Source organism: Vollenhovia emeryi, unplaced genomic scaffold, assembly GCF_000949405.1.
Source record: "Vollenhovia emeryi isolate VEMERY1.0 unplaced genomic scaffold, V.emery_V1.0 DF939338.1, whole genome shotgun sequence".
NCBI lineage: Eukaryota > Metazoa > Arthropoda > Insecta > Hymenoptera > Formicidae > Vollenhovia > Vollenhovia emeryi.
Window position 1 is genome coordinate 76,027 of NW_011967028.1, and position 20,615 is coordinate 96,641.

At 46.3% G+C, this 20,615-nt stretch overlaps 2 protein-coding genes across 3 annotated transcripts in view; one reads left to right on the forward strand and one right to left on the reverse strand.

The window, feature by feature from the left end:
• Positions 1–3,161: 3,161 nt before the first annotated feature.
• LOC105558502 (ELAV-like protein 3) overlaps positions 3,162–20,615 on the forward strand; it is a 54,493-nt gene continuing 37,039 nt past the window's right edge. The window contains exon 1 of one of the 2 annotated variants that reach the window (XM_012006206.1): positions 3,162–3,543. The gene's annotated coding sequence lies outside the window, so the exon portion shown is untranslated. Of the gene's footprint in view, positions 3,544–17,222; positions 18,565–20,615 lie in introns of those variants that run through there. The other variant, XM_012006208.1, reaches the window with a different exon arrangement.
• LOC105558503 (cytosolic carboxypeptidase 6) lies at positions 4,051–11,626 on the reverse strand. The gene is made up of 7 exons (XM_012006212.1): positions 11,521–11,626; positions 7,704–8,068; positions 6,515–6,948; positions 6,134–6,337; positions 5,755–5,978; positions 5,348–5,543; positions 4,051–4,999 (listed from the first exon to the last, which is right to left on the reverse strand). The coding sequence occupies exons 1-7, from the start codon at positions 11,534–11,536 to the stop codon at positions 4,678–4,680; spliced, it is 1,761 nt and encodes a 586-aa protein (XP_011861602.1). The 5' UTR covers positions 11,537–11,626; the 3' UTR covers positions 4,051–4,677.

The following is a 20,615-nucleotide window of genomic DNA, read 5'->3' on the forward strand; positions in this document are numbered from 1 at the left end:
AATTTCATCCATATTATAAATTTTAATTTGTTGCGGCGGAATGTAATTAAAATAAATATAATGCGAAGTAAATTTTTTCTATATACATACATACTTGAATTTCAAATTTAAAAGTTGAGTCACGAAGAGACAGTCGTTATCTATTCTCGAATAAATAACGTAAGTAAAAATATATTTGGTAAGTTTTATACAGCAAATTTTTTAACTTAATTTTCTTTTTTAATTAACTTCTCGTGGTCGTGCATTTCGATACAATCGAGGCTCGTGTATAATTCGAACCGTACGAAATATCTGTCGGTGACGATAATAAACCCACTATGGAAGGAGTTTTCTTCCTTTTTGATCTCTGGTCAAAATGACCAGACTGTATGGCCAGAAGCAACAAAAGGTATGTCCAACCTGGCCCAATGGAGGAAGACTGGATACGACGAGGTAAGTGGTCAACATTGACCACTTTGATGGAGTAAGGTGATGTACTTATAGAATAATTTGATTTTTTTCATTTGTCAAAATTCGGATTGGTTATTCTTCTTTATATCGACGCAAAACGAAACAAATGACGGAGTAGATCTACTATAGTTATACTATGGCACAGAGCTCAATGGAAAAGTCAAATGAAAATTCTCGGACTATTACGATAGATGGCAGCACATTGCTTAAAGTTGAGCATTGCTGTGAAAATATGAATTTAAATAAATACATACCTTTTAAATAATTACACGTATCACGTTTGCTGTTAATATTAATATTTTTCATGTATATTTACCTGGAAAAAATATACAATGTGTAATAAGTGTATTCTTTTTGTTTACATGTATGATAACAAATGCCGTATATGAAGAAATTACGTGCATTTGGACCCTTTATTATAAATTATGTATACATAATTTATAATAAATAATAACAGATATATTTTATATAATAATAATCAATAATAACAGGTATATTTTACATACAAAATATTATACGTACATGTACGTTGTACATAAATCTATAATACAGTATAATAATATGTTTAACTGGGAACAGTCACTTTCGATTTAATGCAAGCAACTCCAAATAAAAGTTGAAAAAGAAACGCCTGATCAATTCGAGCATTGCGAGGACGTATTCCATAAGCTAAAATGTTACAGTTAATAATTTTCTCTCTTTACGCTGAAGATGGTCCAAAAAATGGACCGAAACGTACGTTTTTCCTGTATTGTATTCACATTAATCTTGTAAGTAAAGATATTTACGCACAACAACCTGCGTTTGGCTCACATTGCCTAATTTAATTTCTTGGTTAATAATTTTGTTTAATAACGTCATAATAATAAGATAATAATAAAATGTCACAATAAGAAAATCTCATTATTATAATATATATAAAATTCAATTTTCCTTGAATACCCTCATTTTACTAGCAGCTTTATGCTAACAATAAGATGCGAAGATAGCATATCCGTAATCTTGTAGCAGATAAAATGATCGCCCCAGGGGTGATGAAGCTGGTTAGAGTATTATCAGGTATAAAAAAAGATCCATTAAGAGAAAAACAGCTCGAAGAACCATGTCCGGCTTTTTTTTCCTTTCTTTAATGGATATTTGTTCTCACCCTACCTCTCCCTTTTCTAGAGATATCTTCTTTCTTATTTTTTTTTCATCGTTATATTTCGATAGAAAGGTAGAAGGAAAAATTAGTCTTTCGTATAACAATTAATTTTTTCAAGGTCAATTCTCCTTTCGACGAATTCTCGTATTTAATAGAACGGTGTTCATAAGTTTCTGCCTCTGATTGTGAATCTCAATGTGAAACTTGAGGAAATCGATTTAACAGATCCATTAGTTATTCCTTGCATTTAATAGTTTGATGTCGGAAATCTTTCGACATGTCGTTTAGCATCTGACGGCGGAAATTATCATATTTCATTTCTGTTCGGGACAAGAATGAGATAGGATGGAAAGGTTGCAATTTATGGTGCGATTTAATACGCATCAGAGCGACGGCGAAGAGTTGAAGCAAAACCAAATTTGCAATTCTTAACGGAAAATTAAAAGCGTAAGGCATCGCGCGATTAATCGACAGTTGTGACAGTAATGTATCACACGGGGACAATAACCCCCCTCCCCCCTAATTTTTGCAAGAAAGAGGAGCGAGGAAACGATTAAGGGAGCTCGGTCGGCCGATTTCTTGGCGGCGTTCCCGCGGCGGCGTATGAAAGAAACGGCGGGAAAAAGGAGCGTGAACGATGTATAATCTGATATCGAGGCGCAGATAAAAGCCCGGATTAAAAGCCGGAATTAAATCATTTCGGCCCTGGCGAATCCAGCGCGGCTCCGATATTAATCCACTGGCGCGCATACACGTCGACTCCGCTGCACAGATCCATCCCCCTTCGGCTTCCTGCGAACCCCCGTCCCTTCCCCGTCCTCCGGTCCCTCTGTCCTCCCCCTCCCCCTCGCCGCGCGTATCGCCCGGGTTCGCGGAGGTTAGTCGCTTCTCCTGGGGAACCGTCCAAGAGCTGCGCTGTAGCGACAGAGTGCATGGGTTGCAACCCCGCGCACCGAACGAGGGAGGAACGAGAGGGCGGGAGGATGGGGGAGCGAGGACACGGCCGCGTAAGGGCGGTTTTGCTGCTGCGCAACCGGCACGACGCAGACGTCAGTCGTTTATATACCTGGTTCAACGACCACCGCCCTGCTCTCGTCCAACCCCGAAGTGCCTGGCCCGGCTCGAGGGGGATGCACGGGACGGCAGGGCACGGAGGGGGAGGAAAACGCACTCACGGCGGCGGGGGCGGGAGGGGGGGCGGCGGGGAGAGCGGGGGCGACGGCGACGGTGGTTGGGCAGAGAAGAGGGCTACGATAGACGGCGGCGGGGAGGAACGACGCGAGGGGTGGCGCGCGGGGATCGTCGACGTCGACGGGGGTCTCGCGAGCCCGTCGGAGCGGCCCACGGGCCAGTTCCGTCTCGAGCCCAGGGGTAGAAGAGCTACTGGCCGCTTGTCTGCTCCCTTCTTTCGCTATAGTTTCATTTCTTTCCGTTTTAGTTCCTCTTCAGTTCCGATTGATTGACATGTACACGTATAATATATAATCGCATATCGGCACACGTACACCCACATACATACATAATATATATAAATATATATATATACACACACACCCCCACACATACACACACACATACACACATATACGGAAACGCACATCTTAGTCACGCAGGGACACCGACCCGCTCTCTCACGCACAACGTACCACGTACACGCGTACACACCCACACATATACACGCACACGGTAAATTCGTTTGTTCGTTGTTCGTGGTTGAATTTGCAAGCACGATTAGTAATACTGACTCTCCCGTCGCCGTCGTCGTCGTCGCCGTACGTTAAATGCACGGACACACCCGCGCCCAGTCTCCGAGTATCCTTAGGTCCGTATCCGGCCAGGTGTAAACGGGCCGTACGCGTAGTACCTGCGTCTTCTGTCCATCCAATGCGCGCGTGCCTCGAGCGCGGGTTCGTTGAGTTTTAGGAAACGTAATTGTCGCATTCTCTCAGGTACGTGCAATGCAATCACTGTTCATCTCTCTCTCGTGGGTGTGTCGGCGGTGGTCGCACCGCGGCCGTTCCCGAAATGCATCCGGAGCGTATGGTCGATCGTCCACGTGCGATCGCGTTCGGTGTGCCTGACGGAGATCGAGAAATGCGCGGTGTCCCCGAGAAACCAGAGGGCCTTGTGTCTTGATCAATTACGACCGTCCGCCCCGATTACGACTTGTCGTATCAAATTGGTTCTTGATGAGAAAAATTGGCCAAGAATTTTTCAAGCTAAAAGAATTGCCTATCGGACGCGTGTGTTTTGAAGAAAGTTTTTTTTTTCTCTCTCAGTTGCCCGATAGGACAAACCGACATGAAATTGTACTAAAAGTTTTCATCGTAACGCGATATTTAACAACGTTCGTAATTTTATGTGCCGCACAAATGTAGTTTACGTAGAAAGCTCTAGGTGCAATTCGGAAATGGTATTAATGTGACAGCATGCTCTATATGTTTTATTTTATATTCAGTATATTTGTATGTATATTTTTATTATCGTTATTATTAATATATTTTTATCTTTGAACATAGAAATGTGTATGTTAATAAATCACGTAATATTGACAACGATATGATAAACAACTATACAAGTTTAACAAGTATATAATAGAAATTGGAAACATGCAGTGTGAGGTAAAGATTAGAGATTGTTTCTTCGCGAGAAAATGGTGTGCGAGAAGGCTCGAAGTATCTACGTGGAAGAATGAGCGTTGCACAATTTGGGAAATAAACGTGCACTATTATCGTTAATGTCGTGGAATTAAAAATCGCTCGGTACAAGAGAAGCGAAAGTCTCTTAATTAATAACAAACGCGAATATAGCAGCATCCGAGGTGCGCTCCTCGCGCTCCTTCTCTCTTCGAGAAGTCTTCTATTTCCGTCGACAGAAGTAGCGCGAATCGATGCAATGGTTCATCTACTCGACCACATTGACGTGAACCGATGTTGCTTAATGTTGTCACGAAGGCGATTCTCTTACGTAAGGAGACAACAATGGCGCAACGATGGCGGGTAGTTTTGAATTTCGCGTCCTTGACGGAGACGGTGGTGGATCGGTTCGCCAAGGATCTCTCCTTAACCGAGGCGAGACGATCGCTATCTGCGCGACTTGACGATCCTCTTACATGGTACCGTTGGTCTGTTCTTGTTGGCCGCGAGCTCCAAACCGCCCCGCGTCAGCTGATTGAAATCGATAATGGTGAGCCGCGGCTCGGCGGCGGGTCGCCCCGTCAGGGTCTGCACCCTGTCGAGCGGTGCCCCGGGGCTCCGGAACCTGTAGCTCGGGCTCTTGCTCCCGCCGCCGACGCCCGTTCCAGTTTCACTCGCGATTCCGGTTCCGGGCTGCTGTCCCATCCGCGTACCGCTCATCGATCGGTAACGAGCGCTCGGGAGCGGCTCAGATTCCTCCCGGAAGTACCTGACGATTCGGTCCGAGATTAGCCGACTGTAATTTTCCTCGACAAACAATACGCGCGCGCGCTCTATCCCGAAAGTTGAAAGTAACGTTTTTGTGTCGCCAAGAGAGATCTTTCCTCTGCGTCTACGAAAGTCTTTGCTAGAAAACTGCCGTCATCGATCTTGTCGCGCGCCATTAAATTGTTTCATCTCCGTTCGCGATCGTATTCGAGAGCAGATTATTGATAAATCGATATTGAAACGACATTCCTTGTTCGTAATTTTATCTCTAGTATAAAACGATGCACGAGAGAATTTTGACACCCCGAGCGGTCCACGCGTCTACATGCGAAACAGTTAGAATAATTACTCGTAAATGCTGGCGAGGTGCAAGGTCGCCGGAGTTCGGACTGTTCTCGGCCTGGGCTCCCTTGGAAGACGATGTCTCTGCCGAGACTGACGCGCTCGTCTGCTCGATGGCTGATCGGGAAGCCCCGACGGGATGAGCCCAGTAAGCTTGTAATATTCTAAAAAAACTCGCGCCAGATTACGACCCAGTCTGTAATCTGTTGGATTTTGACCGTTAAGGGTTCAACTTTCTCTAATTGAGTATTTAGCGGAATCTATGCCTGCTTCAAACTTCGACGTATAACATTAATACGAAAACTCTTGACAAGATTTAAAAAAAAAATTTAACTCTGTTATTCACAGAGTTTTCATTTTAGTGGGAATTTTATATGTGACGGCGACTGTAATTAACGTGATCGTGAAGGATACACCCGTCTTCCGTGTACGGCATTATACCCGGTATTCCCTTCTTGTTGTAACCGTGCATGGAGACCTCGATGCTGTAACAGTTGACGTGCTCCTTTAGGATGGAGCATAAATAACGGCGGGCAGTTCCGGCTTTGTTGTGGTCCTGATTGTACATGGTGTTGCCCAGTTCATAGTCCTCCGCGTGCTGAGCTAGCAATTTCGGTAGGACAATGTGCCTCTCGTACCTGAGAGGCTGGCAGCCATGAGTCAGATTACGATACGAGCGCGATTGACGTTAAATTCTTATTCTCTCGTTTCGCGTGTCGGTAGGCTAATAATACATTCTTTCAAATTGAACTTAACGGAACGTTTAGCATTATTTGAAATGGACTGGAATTACCTGTAGACATCTTCGTACGTATTACCGTAGACGAAGACGCCCGTGGCGTTGGTGTGAGCGTGTAAATCCAGAACGCAGTCCAATGGAGTGCGCGAGTTCTTATCGAGCGACTTCAGCATCGCTCGAGTCGCGAGCAGGGTAGGGTGAATCCATTCGGAGATGCAATTCCAGGATCGATTCAGATCTAATCCCATTACGGTAGATCTTAACGCGGTAAAAACGATCGTACATTATCTTCTTAATATTCGTGACGAGAGAGGATTCCCGAAAGACGCGTTCGCTTGTAAAATTGCTTCTTCGCTTTCCAATTTGAGTTTTAATTTATCGAAACATATGTGTATGTTGATTTCTTTCCGGCTAGAACGTCGGAATTAGTCTCACCTGTAATTCCCGAGAAAGACACCGTCGGGGTTCAGCATCGGCACTATCTTGAAGATCACGTATTCTCTCAGAACCTGAGCGATAGGATGCGCGCTGACCAAGAAGTCCATCAAACCCTGACACACGAAGGAGGACGGCGACTCGCCGGGGTGAACTCTAGCGAGGACGACGACCACTTTTCTAGGTCGTTCCGTGTCTTTGAGGTCGGAGGTTATAGTCACGAGCTCTACATTCCTCTTTTGGATCGACTCAGCCAGCGTCTCTCTCCTCGTGTACAGTAGTCTGCTGCACAGGTTGTCGAGATGTACCATGTAACGCGTGTAGGAATACGGATACGTCAGAACGAATTGGTAAACGTCGTCTTCGCGGTCGAACGCGAAAGCGAAGCTCAGTACGTAGTGATTCTGATGCTGCGCAGATCTGTAATAGAATACCTGCAACATTGAGAAAACCGAATCAGAGCTTCTACCTCGCCTGACCTCACGATGCGATCGATGAAAACGTACGAGTTAATAAGGCGACCTAAATTGTGAATAAAGTAAACACCAAGAGAAACTTTTTGGGTTCCCCATAAAGACTTTTAGCAAAATCATACGTTTTGATAATAACGTGTGATTAAACAACATATGGAAAACGGCTAATGCGGGTCTAAGGCAAGATGTAGGTAGCCTACACTAGTAATTTATTAAAATGTGAATTCATGAACATGTGATTATATCATTTTATAAAGACATCGATCAGCCACAAGCAAGGATGGTAATCATCAATCGCAATGCCGATAATTCTAATTTAAAAAAACTGCTGGTGCTTGAGGGAATAATTGGGTATTGCAAGAATTAGCACAGTTACTCTATAGATTTAAACTGGCGATACTGCCAATAAATTGAAATGTCCGCGTCGCGCGACAGATATAATTGATTAGATTCGCTTTAGATTGACATGGACATGCGTTTGCATATTGCAATTGCAAATTTAGAATACAGTCGAATCGTACCGACAGAAAATACTTTTCTAAAATTACTCTTCTGTATACATATATTAGTTTCTGATAAACTTAAAAATTGTAATCGTAGAAGACGAAGGCATTTTTTCCGCCTACATGTTCGAAACTGAAAATGCGACGCGATCAAACTTCAAATCCATAGAAACAGGGATTTAAATAACAATCGCCGACTTTACGAAACTTCACCTGTTCTTTCGGTATCCTCTGCCATTTCGGTCTAGCGCCGCTCTTCACTAACGGCGTCATTCCCTGTCGGAAGAGATTGGCGCTCTTGGAGATGTTGACGATGTTGAAGATCACCCGTTGATCCGCCTTCACGTTGTCTACGGTGAAGTTAAACCACAGGCGTAATCTGGGACCACAGGTGTCAGGCCTAATAAAGAGATCATACTCGAATTCGGAGATCAAGTCCACCCTGCCGAGATTTCCGGTCTCAAAGGTAGCGTCGAAGCAAATGTGACCCTTTTTCGCTTTACCGCTGTGGCCAGGTGGTCGCATCACCATCTTGTTTACATTGCCCAGGCCACCCTCGGCATCGCTGTCCTCGCTGTCTGCAAGAAGCAGTCCCGAAAAGTGGTTAAACGCAAGAAAAATAAACCTTTTTCGAAGACATGTACACTCGATCTTGAAATCGTCATAATTTTGTCGCGTAAAAAAACCGGCAACTTCGTTAATGTTGTTGTTATTGCATCACGATTGATTCTTGATTTCAAGACAATTGGATGCAGCGATGAAATGTTGGTTTATCCGTGTGACTCGCGAAGTGGAATGATAAAGGGTATCTGACCGGCGCGCTGATAAAGACTGGTGTGCTCCAGGGGGTCTCGTCCCTCGCAAGAGAAAGCCATGACTCTCCAAACGACACGGAACGATCTATCGACAGGGTGACATTATCCGACACTATCGGTGAACGACGATCGGTGATCGGCGATCGGCGATCTTTAAGACGATTGAACGAGAGGGCGAGGCGTAGAGCAAACGATGCTCTGACCTATCGGACGGAAGACAATGAGGGACTGACGGCTTGATGAAACCGGCTCTACATCGTGGTACGTGTTACCGCCTACGTGGCAAAAGCGGAGCCTCGCGATTTCGCTGCACGCTCGCGTCCGCCTTCGCGGAATCTCACCTGGTGCGCGATCTCGCGTGAACGAAATCCGCGGCAATCGGCTCGCGGCAATAATTCGCGTGGCTGTCAGGCGTCGAGGATCTCGTACGTGCGATCTCTCGACAGTCCGATTCCTTCCTCGTTCGCCATCGAGGCCCGGGCTAAACCGAGAAAACTCGTTTGCGGTCACGAGATCTGGGCTTATTCGGGGCGAGCTCGGAAGTCGGCCTCTGATTGATTCGATTCAACAGATGCCGAGATTAGAGCGGGGCGTGATTGAGAGGCATGGCGAAAGTCGCGATAGTTTTACACGAATTACGAAGTTGGCCGGGATATAGCGATACTCACGTCATCCCTTATCAAGAGGTCGATTAACTGTGGGTAACTTGTATTCCGGGAATCGTCACGCTTACCCGTGGCATATGTATCTTTCATTATCACGTTATATGCAAATTATCGAATGCAACTTTTCACGAATGTTACACAAGACCAAATCTCTTTATGTCATACAATTTATTTAATTTATCAAAAAATTAAAATAGGCAATGTGCGCCAAACGCAGGTTGTTGTGCGTAAATATCTTTACTTAGATTAGTGTGAATAAGATACAGGAAAAACCGTACGTATTATTTAATTTAATTACATTTACTGGGTATTTGTCGGCCTTTTCATCGGCTGTAATAAAATGAAAATCAAAACTGTTATTAAACGTTGTTATTATTATTGAGCTCTGCTTGCACAATTCAGTTGAATTATTTATATGAAGAAAGATGCCGTAGATCAGCTGTCTATAAGTGTATACGATTAAAGTACGTTGATTATTTCCGTCGCAAGTAAAAGTAATAGAATTACTCTGCAAATATTTATAGATCGGGCAAGAAGATAACGTCTTACGCAGAAGCGGCAATTATAACGAATAGACGATGAAGTGATGTTTCCGCCGTCGCTGTAATATCGCACGGGATAGAATTTCACGAAACCGGTCGTTATCGCGCTTTTTATCATGGTAACCCTTATCGCAAGCCGATGTGGCAATACAGATCTAAATCTAGATCATTCGATATCTATTTCTATCGCATCTGCTACTCGACGACGCAAATGTCGCATTTTACGGCTAAAGACACTATAGTCCTCCGTCGCACGCAAGAAGGGTATACTAACTTTACATCAAGATACGTATAGTTGGATCGTCAATGATTCAACGCGCGGAAACAAAAGAGTTGCACTTTGTCTTTTCAAGAAACGTTGCCTGCTCCGTCTAGCCATAGTCTATTCATAGTAATATCTCTCAGTGCCACGTATGGTGTTCGAACTGGCGTAAAGCGTCGACTGTTTATGATATTTTAGGACAAAGTTTGCTTCAATTTATTCGTCCGGTCGACGATTAATTAAATAGATATAAATCTTACCCAGAGTAATCAATGCCTCGTAGAATAATGGGCTTTAATGAAGGGATATAATTGATAGATCGATAAATGAATCTTGCTCTATCGATCATATTGATTAATTTGAGTGTTTAAACTCTGTGATATTTGCGATTGAATTAGGAAATCATTTTTGCATTCTCATACGATGGAATATATTTAAAAGATTAAATGGCGCTTTTAATTAAGCGCCCGCTCTATCTTGTGCGGAAAATTAAGGAATTCAGTTTAATTACGCTATCCATAATATTTATTATTCCGAGTTATTTGCAGAACTATCACATAAATTAAGTTTGATATCAACGGTAATGCAACATTCTTTTAAGAATTTTTTAATTTTCCAAAGTAAACGACTATTACATCTCGCTGCGATTACGTTGAAGAAATATTGCGAAATTCTTGGGACGGAAAATCGGATAGCGACGGGAGTGGCGCCCGGGAAGTGCAATTAAAAGTGGAAAAAAATAGAAAGCACGGAAAAAAAGCTCGGGAAACGGCGGAGAACGGGGAAGAATAAGAGAGAGAGAGAGAGAAAGAAAGTTGCGCAGTAATATACCATTGGCAAACTCACGCTAAATTTCCGGCTAAATCTCTGTTACACGCTCGGGAAAAATAACAAAGACCGTCTCTTGCACTCCGTTCTATTTTAATTGCTGCCACGATAACAACGTCGACACGCGGTCGTGAGTTGAAATCGATAAGACGTTGGAAATATTCGCGAAATTCACAGACTATTAAATTATTTTACTTCACTAGTTGTAAGATGCAAATCACTTTTCACGTGACAATAACTCATCGCGGTCGCTTAAACTTAAACAGATATTAAATTTAATAAAGAGGTGCATTAAGTTAAAATTTCAGGAGATAACACAAACGTAAATCTACCAGATACAATCAGGCATCTCCGGAAGCAATAACCAGCAACCGATTTGAAATGACAGATGTCGCGAGGCGAAGAAAAATTGAAAACAATAATAGGAGAAAAAAATCTCTATGCGCTCGCCGGAAATGACTTCGCGATACAATTCCGCAATTCCCTCGAATGACTCGCGTATATGCCTCATCAGCACGTAAAGCGCGTTCAGTTAACTAACGAACTTTCAGCCGCGCTTTCGATTTCGCGTGCGCGAAGCAGCTCGAAAAAGCCGTCAATTGTTACGTCTTTAGAACTACCTCGATCTCCGCGGCCGAGTGATTGACAAGCTGTGTCGGTGTTCGTCTACGTTCTCCCGGGCTAAGTTTCAAGCCAGTGCGAGAGATGGGAAATGTCAGGGGGTGCAATCAGCGAGCGCGTGATGATCCTCGCGTGACCCCTCGCAAAGTGGATCCGATCGATCTGACGGATCGCGAGCGAGATCCTTCGAGAACGTGTACGGACGCGTGACAGGTCGGCGATAGCGCGTGCAGTCACGAACGGGTCCCGCGAGCCCTGCTTTGAAAGCGGCGTACAAAGAGCGCGTACAATACGTACCGGTATCTTCGGACATGTCGGCGGGACACGGCGGCACTTGTTCCGGACTGGACCACGCGAGCAGCGACTTTGCGCACTGGGCGACACCGTCGCCGAGTCCATCCTGGTTTCCTTGGTTTGTTGAATCGATATGCAATACGCGTCTCGGGCAGCGCAGTTATCTTGCACGGCACGGCCGTTCCAGATAAGCTGCTAGATGACACGAACCTGTCTAGAGAAAGAGAAACGCCGACAGTAGACCCGGGGTCTGTCTCGGAGCGGATGGAACCTGCGGCGCAATGAACTCTTTTTATTTATAGTACGATGCTGACGTAACTACCCGAATTTTATTCCCCCGCGAAGCGGCGTTGTCTTGTTGCGAATAATTTTGGAGCGCAAACTGTCTGAATATTCAAAGGGCGACATTCTTAGCTCAGCCTCATCTTTTAAGCAACGAATATTGTATTCGGCACGCGAATCTCCACGTAGGTGTGATTTATCGCGTGACCGTCGTTATTTGATTTTCAAATAGCGGCGGCGAATTTTCCGAACAGCCGATAACACGAGCCAATTGGAAATTAATTCTCCGAAATAAGATTCCCGAGGATCGATACAAGGGCTTTGCCCTTCGTAATTGTTGCTCCAAGTGTCCAATCGCAGAGTTAATCAGGTCGTTACTCAGCGCTGAAAATTAAACGATTTCACGTAGCCGTTAAATCAGACGCTAGTTAGCAGCCAGTCACGTCATTTCCGACTACGTAGTAGACCCAAGGATCGTCCGTTTGCCCCGCAATTTCGCTCCTTGGCGTGCTTATGTAATTCCCAGGGAGAAGAGACGAGGGAGGCGGGTGGATACGTAATTATATATACATGTACATGTACATACAGACCTCTGCGGCACGCATACAGGTCTTATTCCTAGATTCACGCAATGTCTCGGGCATCCTAGATAGTAGATGCGCGTGCAACACCGCCATGAGGTATGCGAACACCTACCTACGTCTGGCCAGACTCCGCTTCGGGAGTGGGATGATAACCCGAGGGCGAAAATGGTGGAAGCGGGAGGGGCGGACGAGCAGCGACTCTACTCGCCTCGGGACGACATTTCCGCAGACGGCAATTTTCACGAGCAAGATGACGACGCTGGCCACTTAACCAACCCCTCTGTCATCGCCGTGCAGCGAATTTTGAGGTCGGTACGATAAATGGATCGAGACGCACGGCGAGTGTACAAGGGATGACGTAATGCCGCGTATAAGACAAGTGCGAGCACAACGATGATGTATCTGCTGATACCGGCACAACTTTGATATACCGATCGTGATAGAAAAACGGATGCCTATACAAAATGATTGATAATAATCGTAGCATAATATATTGTGCTCCGTATAGCGATACCGGATATTCATACGAGGAGACTCGCGGAAAGCAAGTTTTAAACGTCGCCAGCTGATTTTGCAAGAGAATCCATTCTCTCGGTCTCGCTTCCCCTACAAAGCCAGATAGTCGCAAAAGCCGAAGGAGGCTACAGTGTAACGAATTTCCAAAGATAGGATGCAAATTAAATGACACAGAGAGGAGTGAAAAGGCGGTTGGGGAATAATTCCGTACAAACGCCGCGCTGCAGGATCCGGTAAACTAATTTCCCTCCGATCTCGGAGGATATTTTTCTGGATGTCGGTTAGTGGTGGTGGTGATGGTGGTAGTGGCGGTAGTTGGTGGCGGCGCGTTCCCTGGTGAATGCCCTCCTCCCCCGGGCTTTAGCTGGGACCTCCGGATGAAGCCCCCCTTTTGGCTCCCCCCTCCGCTCCGCACCCCTTCCACTATTCTGTGGGAGTACTGGGAGCGCGAAACGAGTGGGAAGAGGGACGAGCGTGGAACTGCACGAGAGAGAGTGAATGACTGGGAGAACGCGGGGAGATCGATATTCGAAAGACCCCCCGGTGCCCCCCCCGAGCATCCCCCCGAACCCCGGCCGGCGGCTCCGTCTGACGCTGGCACCCCTCGGTCTACCCTCGCAGTGGCGTAGGAAGGAGGCGCGGCCGTCGCCCGGGGTGGAATGGGCGCGCCGCGCCGGCCTTCCCAGGACACTCGGGAGCACAAAGAGGACGAGCGCCCCCGTAAATTATCCGCTGCGCCGTCCTCTCGCGGAATTTATGCGACCTTCTCTGGAAGAGGTGTCTAGACTCCTCTGCTGATTAAGACGTGGAGTGGGCACGACCCGCGCCGATCGATCGTCAGCGATCGGCGAATTTTGCGAGAGAGGTTACGCCGGCGACTCGGCGGTACTTTTCGCTCACTTGGACGCCGACGTCGACGTCACCGTTGCGACGTCGACCTCGACGACGATTCGTGTTTGCAAAATTATTCTCTAGAAACTATAAATAAGATGCAAGATGGATTGAAAGGGAATACATGGGGCGAGAATACTTTCTTCGTTGTGATTCGTTATTTTTAGCCAACGTTTGTATAATAAATACGCCGAAACTGGTGTACTTATGATAGTTATCTTTTCCTCTTATCTTTCTTCTACGACTTATCGTTAGTATCACAGGTATTATACGTATGAATTTCAGATACTCAATACGATAGAGGACGATACACGCGAAAAAGTAATTTAAATATTAAATTTGCTATCAGGTTTCTTGCACGTTTCTGTAAACGCACGCGCGTTATGTAATATGTCATAATAGCTTCTATTTATACGCAATAATATTACATTATTATTATAATAACATCGTTGTTACGTATAATTTATTGTGATATTGCATAACGTGTTGTAGAATATCATATATCATCGCTGCTGCGGTAGCAACAACGAAGAACGTAATTTAAAGAATGTTACATATAACAGTATTTGTTTGCTCTCTCGTTATTAAACTAAAATTCTTATTGGCATTAAGACCGGACTATACGCTTCTCTACATTAATTTTGTTACATAATACAACCAGCCTTATAGTAAAAGTATACGGAGAGAATTTTCTCTTAAAGTTTACCCTGAAAATTATGTAATCGTGGGACACGGCATTTTGAAGAACTGTGTGAGAGTTTTTCGAAATTTTACCATACACATTCTACTAGTAATTATACATTTTACTGGTAGAACGTATGGTAATATTTCAAAAAACGCTCGTAAAGTTGATGAAAATGCCGTCTTGTCCCACGATTACATGACTTTTAGGATAAATTTTAAGAGAAAATTCTCTCCGTGTACCCGTACGTTGATAAGCAATATTCAATCTCCTACGCCACTGGCGCACTTCGACTGACCCTTATATGCATACGTGCTATTTACCATTAGATTACACCCCTTGTCTCCCTTGTCCCTTTTCGCCTCTCCCCAATGACTCTTTCTCTCTTATTCCCTTTGTTCCACAACGGCGACTTCTTTGCTCCACACCGTTCGCCTATCTCTTGTATCTCGTAATATCGAAATGTAGCGCAAACGAAACCAATTATGTATATATCATCGTGTCCAATATCTATCGATCCTTGCCTTCATCCATGACGTGACTCATTAAGAAATCGTTCGTCACGAGGTTCGTTAACGAACGCCTAACGATACAGAAGCAAACAGACCCACGCGCGTGTGTGTATAAAAAAGAAGCGATCGATAGGCCTCATATATTCGCGTTATCGTTCATGGTCCCTGATCGCAGATGAGATCGCCGCCATGAGATAAACGCGTTCGCCGTTCGCTACGTCCACTTTTTAAACTCTCTCACGGTGTACGAACTATTTATTCTGCCGTTGAACACTAATAGTGCGTAAAGATCTTAATATAAATATAACGAAGTAGGCTTACTTCAAAGAGGAATATCACGATATTTCTGTTTCAACTCGTTTTGCATAAGTAGGTTCGTTTTGTATAGCCCTGTAAAGTGAGGTGCGTTGCATCTACATGATAAAATTCAATCTTGCGCAACTTTTTCAATGTTTTGCGCACAATTCTTATTGACCAAATAGCAAAGACTCTTCACAATATCTTGTGCAAAAATTTCCCACAACTAAATTGAACTTTGCATTACTATGGGCGACAAAATCTCAACGAGAGAGACAGGGAGAGACAGGGGGAGGCAGGGGGGGGGAGAGAGAGAGAGAGAGAGAGAGGGAGGTGGGGTTAGAGGCAGTGTATTTTATCAAATGGAATATGGAATTCGCTGTATGATGAAATTTGGCCGCGTTCGCGTTACCGAAAAGCCATTTGCCGAGGGAACGGGCACTCCCGACGAGCTTTTACACCCTCTGTCCGGCGCTTGCGCCATCCAGTCCTTCATCAACCCCTCCATTGCACGAACCCTATTTGGCGCGTGCGTATTTATGACGACTACTGCTCTCACCCTCAACCCCGTTCGTCTCTTTATGCCTCTCTCCCCTTTCTCTTTGGCCTCCACTCCCCCCCCCCCCCCCCCTCGATAATCGAGGCGATGTACGGTTGTTCAAAAGTTCGTATGCACTCATGATATTAATCATACCAGCTTCCCGCGAAGATCGGCCGTCGTAATGTAGCTCGATCGATCGGTCCGTGTGACGGATGCTACAGTTAACAGATACCAGCTCGCGCTCTAAAACCGCACGCACTCTTCCGCGCTTCTCTAACATCTCGCCCTGTTCGCCCTCTTTTTCAATCCGTCGCTTTTAATCCACCGGGCACAGTAGCTCGAAAGCTGCCACTTAGTGTCCTAGCGACCGAAATTCTCTCTCCTCTTAGTTTCTTTTACATCTTTGTACTTTCACGTTCGCAAACCAACACCCGCGTAAATCTTATCAATCTCTTTCCAGTTACCGTTTTTCATAGTTTTCTCATATTTTTCACTCACATATATGATACACCCTTCTCGCCAGCCCTTGCACTCTCACAACGGAGATGTTGGAGACGGGTAAAATATCGTTCGCTTATATAAGGGTGAGAGCGACGGTAGAGTCCCGTTTCTACGTCGGCCCATATTTTTCCGTATAATTATCGATCGATCTATAAATAACCCGATCGTGATGTTTGAATTCTTTCAATTTCTAGATTGTTCGTATACACTTTATCAGGAACTTAGAGCTAATCGTTTTCCTTCTCTCTCAGTGCGTTAATTACATATGAAATATTAAAGTGTCTAGCATGAAGCTGTTCGAAACGCGTCCTGTAGCAAGTACCTAAATTTAAGACTCACGATGCTGGAAATGCCGCTAGGTCTATTGATTCCTAAGGACGTGCGACCGAGGATCATTTCGGGAAGCGTCGAGCCGAGCCAATTGACGGGACATCGTTGTAACTGCACCTACGTCGCGCAACGGACGATGCGAGAGCGGTAGTTTCCTGTAACTCCCGGGACGATCGTTTTAATCAATAGGGCCCTCAACTCCCCCTCTCCCTCCCGGCCGGGCATCATTTATCATGGGAATGTCTCGTACGCATAATGACTGAAAAAATCTCGCCATGGCTGCGCCGCGATGCGCGTTCGATGTTTGGAAATATGTGCAACGGGGCAACGCACACAGAATCGAGCAGCCAGCCAGCCAACCAACCACCCAATCTCCGGCGGTATGCGGAGGGTGCAGGCCGCCGATCACGCCTGCGCGACTTTCCACCCCTTTCCCGGCGTCGCCGACTCCTCGCCGCCCCTGCCACCGCCCCGGACCTCTTCCGCCATCGTATCCCTCCCGGCCTCTTCTCCCGCGCTGCTCCCGGTCTCTTCTTCGCCTTTCACCGGCGACGACGGCGTCTGCGTGTATCGGCGCCAATCTCCCTCGGCCGAGGGTTTTTCGCGATTCTTTTCGCCCCGAGTCTATCCCACCCCCGAGACGAGTCGAGAGACGGTGGGGGGGCGGCATCCAGAGGGTGCAGCCGTCGGGTATCGGGACTCAGCCTCGTCAGTTTAGTTACCGCACCACATAAAGGCATTGCGTTGTAGACACCGTTATACCCGCAACATTCTTACTATTTGCTTGCATATCTCCTGATTTCTGACCCTTCAATTCGGCATAAAAAAAAAGAAAGGAAGAGAAAAAAACACTCGATTCGGTATCGTCCTAAAAAAGAACAGTCGTCGCCGTTGCTCTCATCGTCATCGTCGTCGTTGTTGTCGTCGTTCTCTAAAGTTCAGTTTGTTGCTGCTGCTTTGTCCCGTCCACGTGTCGATCGAGCGATACCTCGCCAATCGGGTGACACCGTTCGCAAGAAAGCTCGCGCGGAGAGAAAGTAGAAAGGGTAGATCTCGCGCGGGAAGATATAAGTTCGCCGGGGAAGAAATCGGCTAGAGATAGGGAAACGACCCCTCCGCGTTCTTCCGATCTTATAATTTGGTTCGATCCCCGATCCTACGTTCTCCAGCTCGTTTTGCCGCCCCCCCAAGGAACGTCTCTTCTTGGTGTCTCGATCATTTGCCCTTCTCGATTCCTCTGATTAACTTGACGCGTCGCGATTAACAACTCGGAGACACGAATCGGTGTGTAAGACGGTGCGTGATCTTCTCACGTAACACGGGAGAGAAAGGGGAGTTTGGGCGCATTAACGAGGAACCGGTAGCGTGATCAACGAGATCGTCAGCTGGAAGATCCTTTAATCGGCAGAAGAGGCACCAGCAAAGACAAAACGAAAGAGAGAGAGAGAGAGAGAAAAAGAAAAGGGATAGAGAGAAGGACAAATAGGAGTGCGTCCTGCTGGTCGGGGGTGGGAGTGAAAGAGAGAGACACTGGGTGTGTTCGCCGCGCGCGCGAGATTTGTTTATCTCCCGTCGCGAGTTCTAGTTATCGAGTGTTCACAAATAATCCGGCATCCGAGCTCGCGTTTACGAGGGACTTCGATGCCGGGGACTCGTGTTCGATGATCGAAAACCGGCCTCCACGTTGATCGCGCGATCGTCGGTTCGCACGCTCCGAGTCGCGGCGTAAAGTTTGTTGAGAGATTTGTTGAGAGAAAAGGGAGCGAAGAGGGAGAAAACTAGTATATAAAGTATACCGGGGATACCGCGTATGATAGAGAGAAATTTAAGTAATTAAGTAGAAACCCACCGCCGTTCCGTTCTGCGCCCAGATATCGGCATCCTCCAACCACTGATTTTCATCGTTAACCGGTATGTTCATTTGTTTCTTTACTTTCGTTACTTCTGTGATTCTCACGAATCTTTATCATTATTGTTATTATTATCTTGTTATTATTGTTGCTATTATTGCCGTTATAATTATTAACTATTTACTAGCGGATCCGTGTACGTCGATCGTACGCCGATCGGCTGCCGATCCTTATGTATACGTTCGTCCTCCGTGCCGGAGATTCTTCTCGCGAAGTCGAGGAGTCTTCCGGTGTCACATTTAGGTTGTCCCTTCACGTCCAAGAAGTCCCTGTGGTGCTCCCGAGAACCAGTGCCGCTGCTGTTTCCAATTTAATCTTAAACAGACATACATTGCCACATAATGCGCAATCTTGTGCCGCGGTCAGCCGTACGCGTTGCGAATATTTAATTTTAATTGCGAAACCGACCAAGAAACTTGTACGGTAAATAATAACGGAGATTTGCACAGAAAATTGCGGTACACTTATCGATCCCCGCGAAGATTGCGGTGCGTCGCGCTGATCGCAAAGTGTCGCCACGAGTGCTCAAGGTCTCATTCTTGCACGCGCAGGAAGGCCCTCGCTGTGAAGAGGGAAAAAAAAACACACACACACAATTGCGTGATCCCGCGTTGCGAGGGACGCATTCGGAAGGGTGCGACGCGGAACTGGAGCCGCGGCGGGGCTCATTAACCTGACGATGTTGTTGCATTTAACGTCGCTCGGTCCGCCATAACCGCGAACGGTTGCGTCCAGCAGCTGACGCTTACGCACGGCGCGATATTGTGTGTGCACCAGACCGCGCTCTTTCTCTCACCCTGGGCGTGGCACCAGAAAGCGACTGCCGGGAGCACCAATGTCGCAACATACGCACATATACATACACGTATACGCATAAAACATACGCATACACACGTCTCGCCCCTTTCCCCCTTTGCCCTCCCATCCCGTCTCTCTGTCTTTCTCTCTCTCTCTCGCTCTCTCTCTTTCCCCGATCCAACCCCTTATCGATCCCCGCGGCGTACCGACCGAAAAACAGCAAATTGAAATAACGCTGTAGAGAGGAGACGCCGAACTTTCGCGATGCACGATGAGGCATCGAGCAGATCCGGGATGGAGCGAGGACCGGGACTGCGGGTCCTTGTCGAGGACAAGCAGGATGTCTCGAGAGGGACACTTCCGTCCGCGACGGCCTCGATTACAATGGTGCGTGAGCCAAAGAGAGGGAGTGCTAAACGATATGTAGCCGATGGAGATCGATCGATATCGCTTTTCTCTTTTGCTAAACTAGGTAACTGAAACTGCGAACACCAGATTCAGCGTCGGCTCTTTACCTTCCTTTATGGAGAACAAATCTCGGCGGGGGGGGGGGGGGGGGCGCTCGACTTCTAAAACCGAAGCCATTTTTTCACGTTGACGTTGATGCGTGACGCACGTGCAAACGTGCTGGAGATAAGGAAGACCGCGACTGAGTTCTTCCCTCATTACGTTTAAACTTGCTTTACCTACGCGTATTACGAACATTAAGTGCGTACAATTTGTATATTCGAACTAAGATTGCACGAAAAGCGGTGAGGGTGAGCGAGAAGCCGTAGGTTTCCCTAATGATTGGAACAATCGGCTTCGTTTTCCGCGTGTTTGGCATAGAATTCTCGGACGAGTGCCGAAATATTAAAGATTAGCCGCGACGTTGCAAAGGCTGGCGTAAAGATGGAATCACGAGAGACGGAAAGAGAGAGAGAGAGAGAGAGGGGGGGATGAGAGAGAGATAGAATGAATGAGAGAGAACGAGAGAGACTAGGTCTAGTTGGGGAACCTCGTATTGATCGTTCCTGGGTCCATGTGACGCGCCTGCGTTTCACTACAGGGTGAAATCGTAGCGAGGGTAGACGCGAGACGAATAAGAGGGAGAGAGATGCAGCGAGTGAGGGAAAGAAAGAGAGAGGGGCGAGAGAGGAAATGGCGAAGAGAGAAGCGTATATATATCGGGGTTCATATACCCCCAGGATAGCTGCAACGCTCCATCGTGCCACCGACCAATCAATGGAGCTTCTCTGCGCTTCTCTCTCTCTC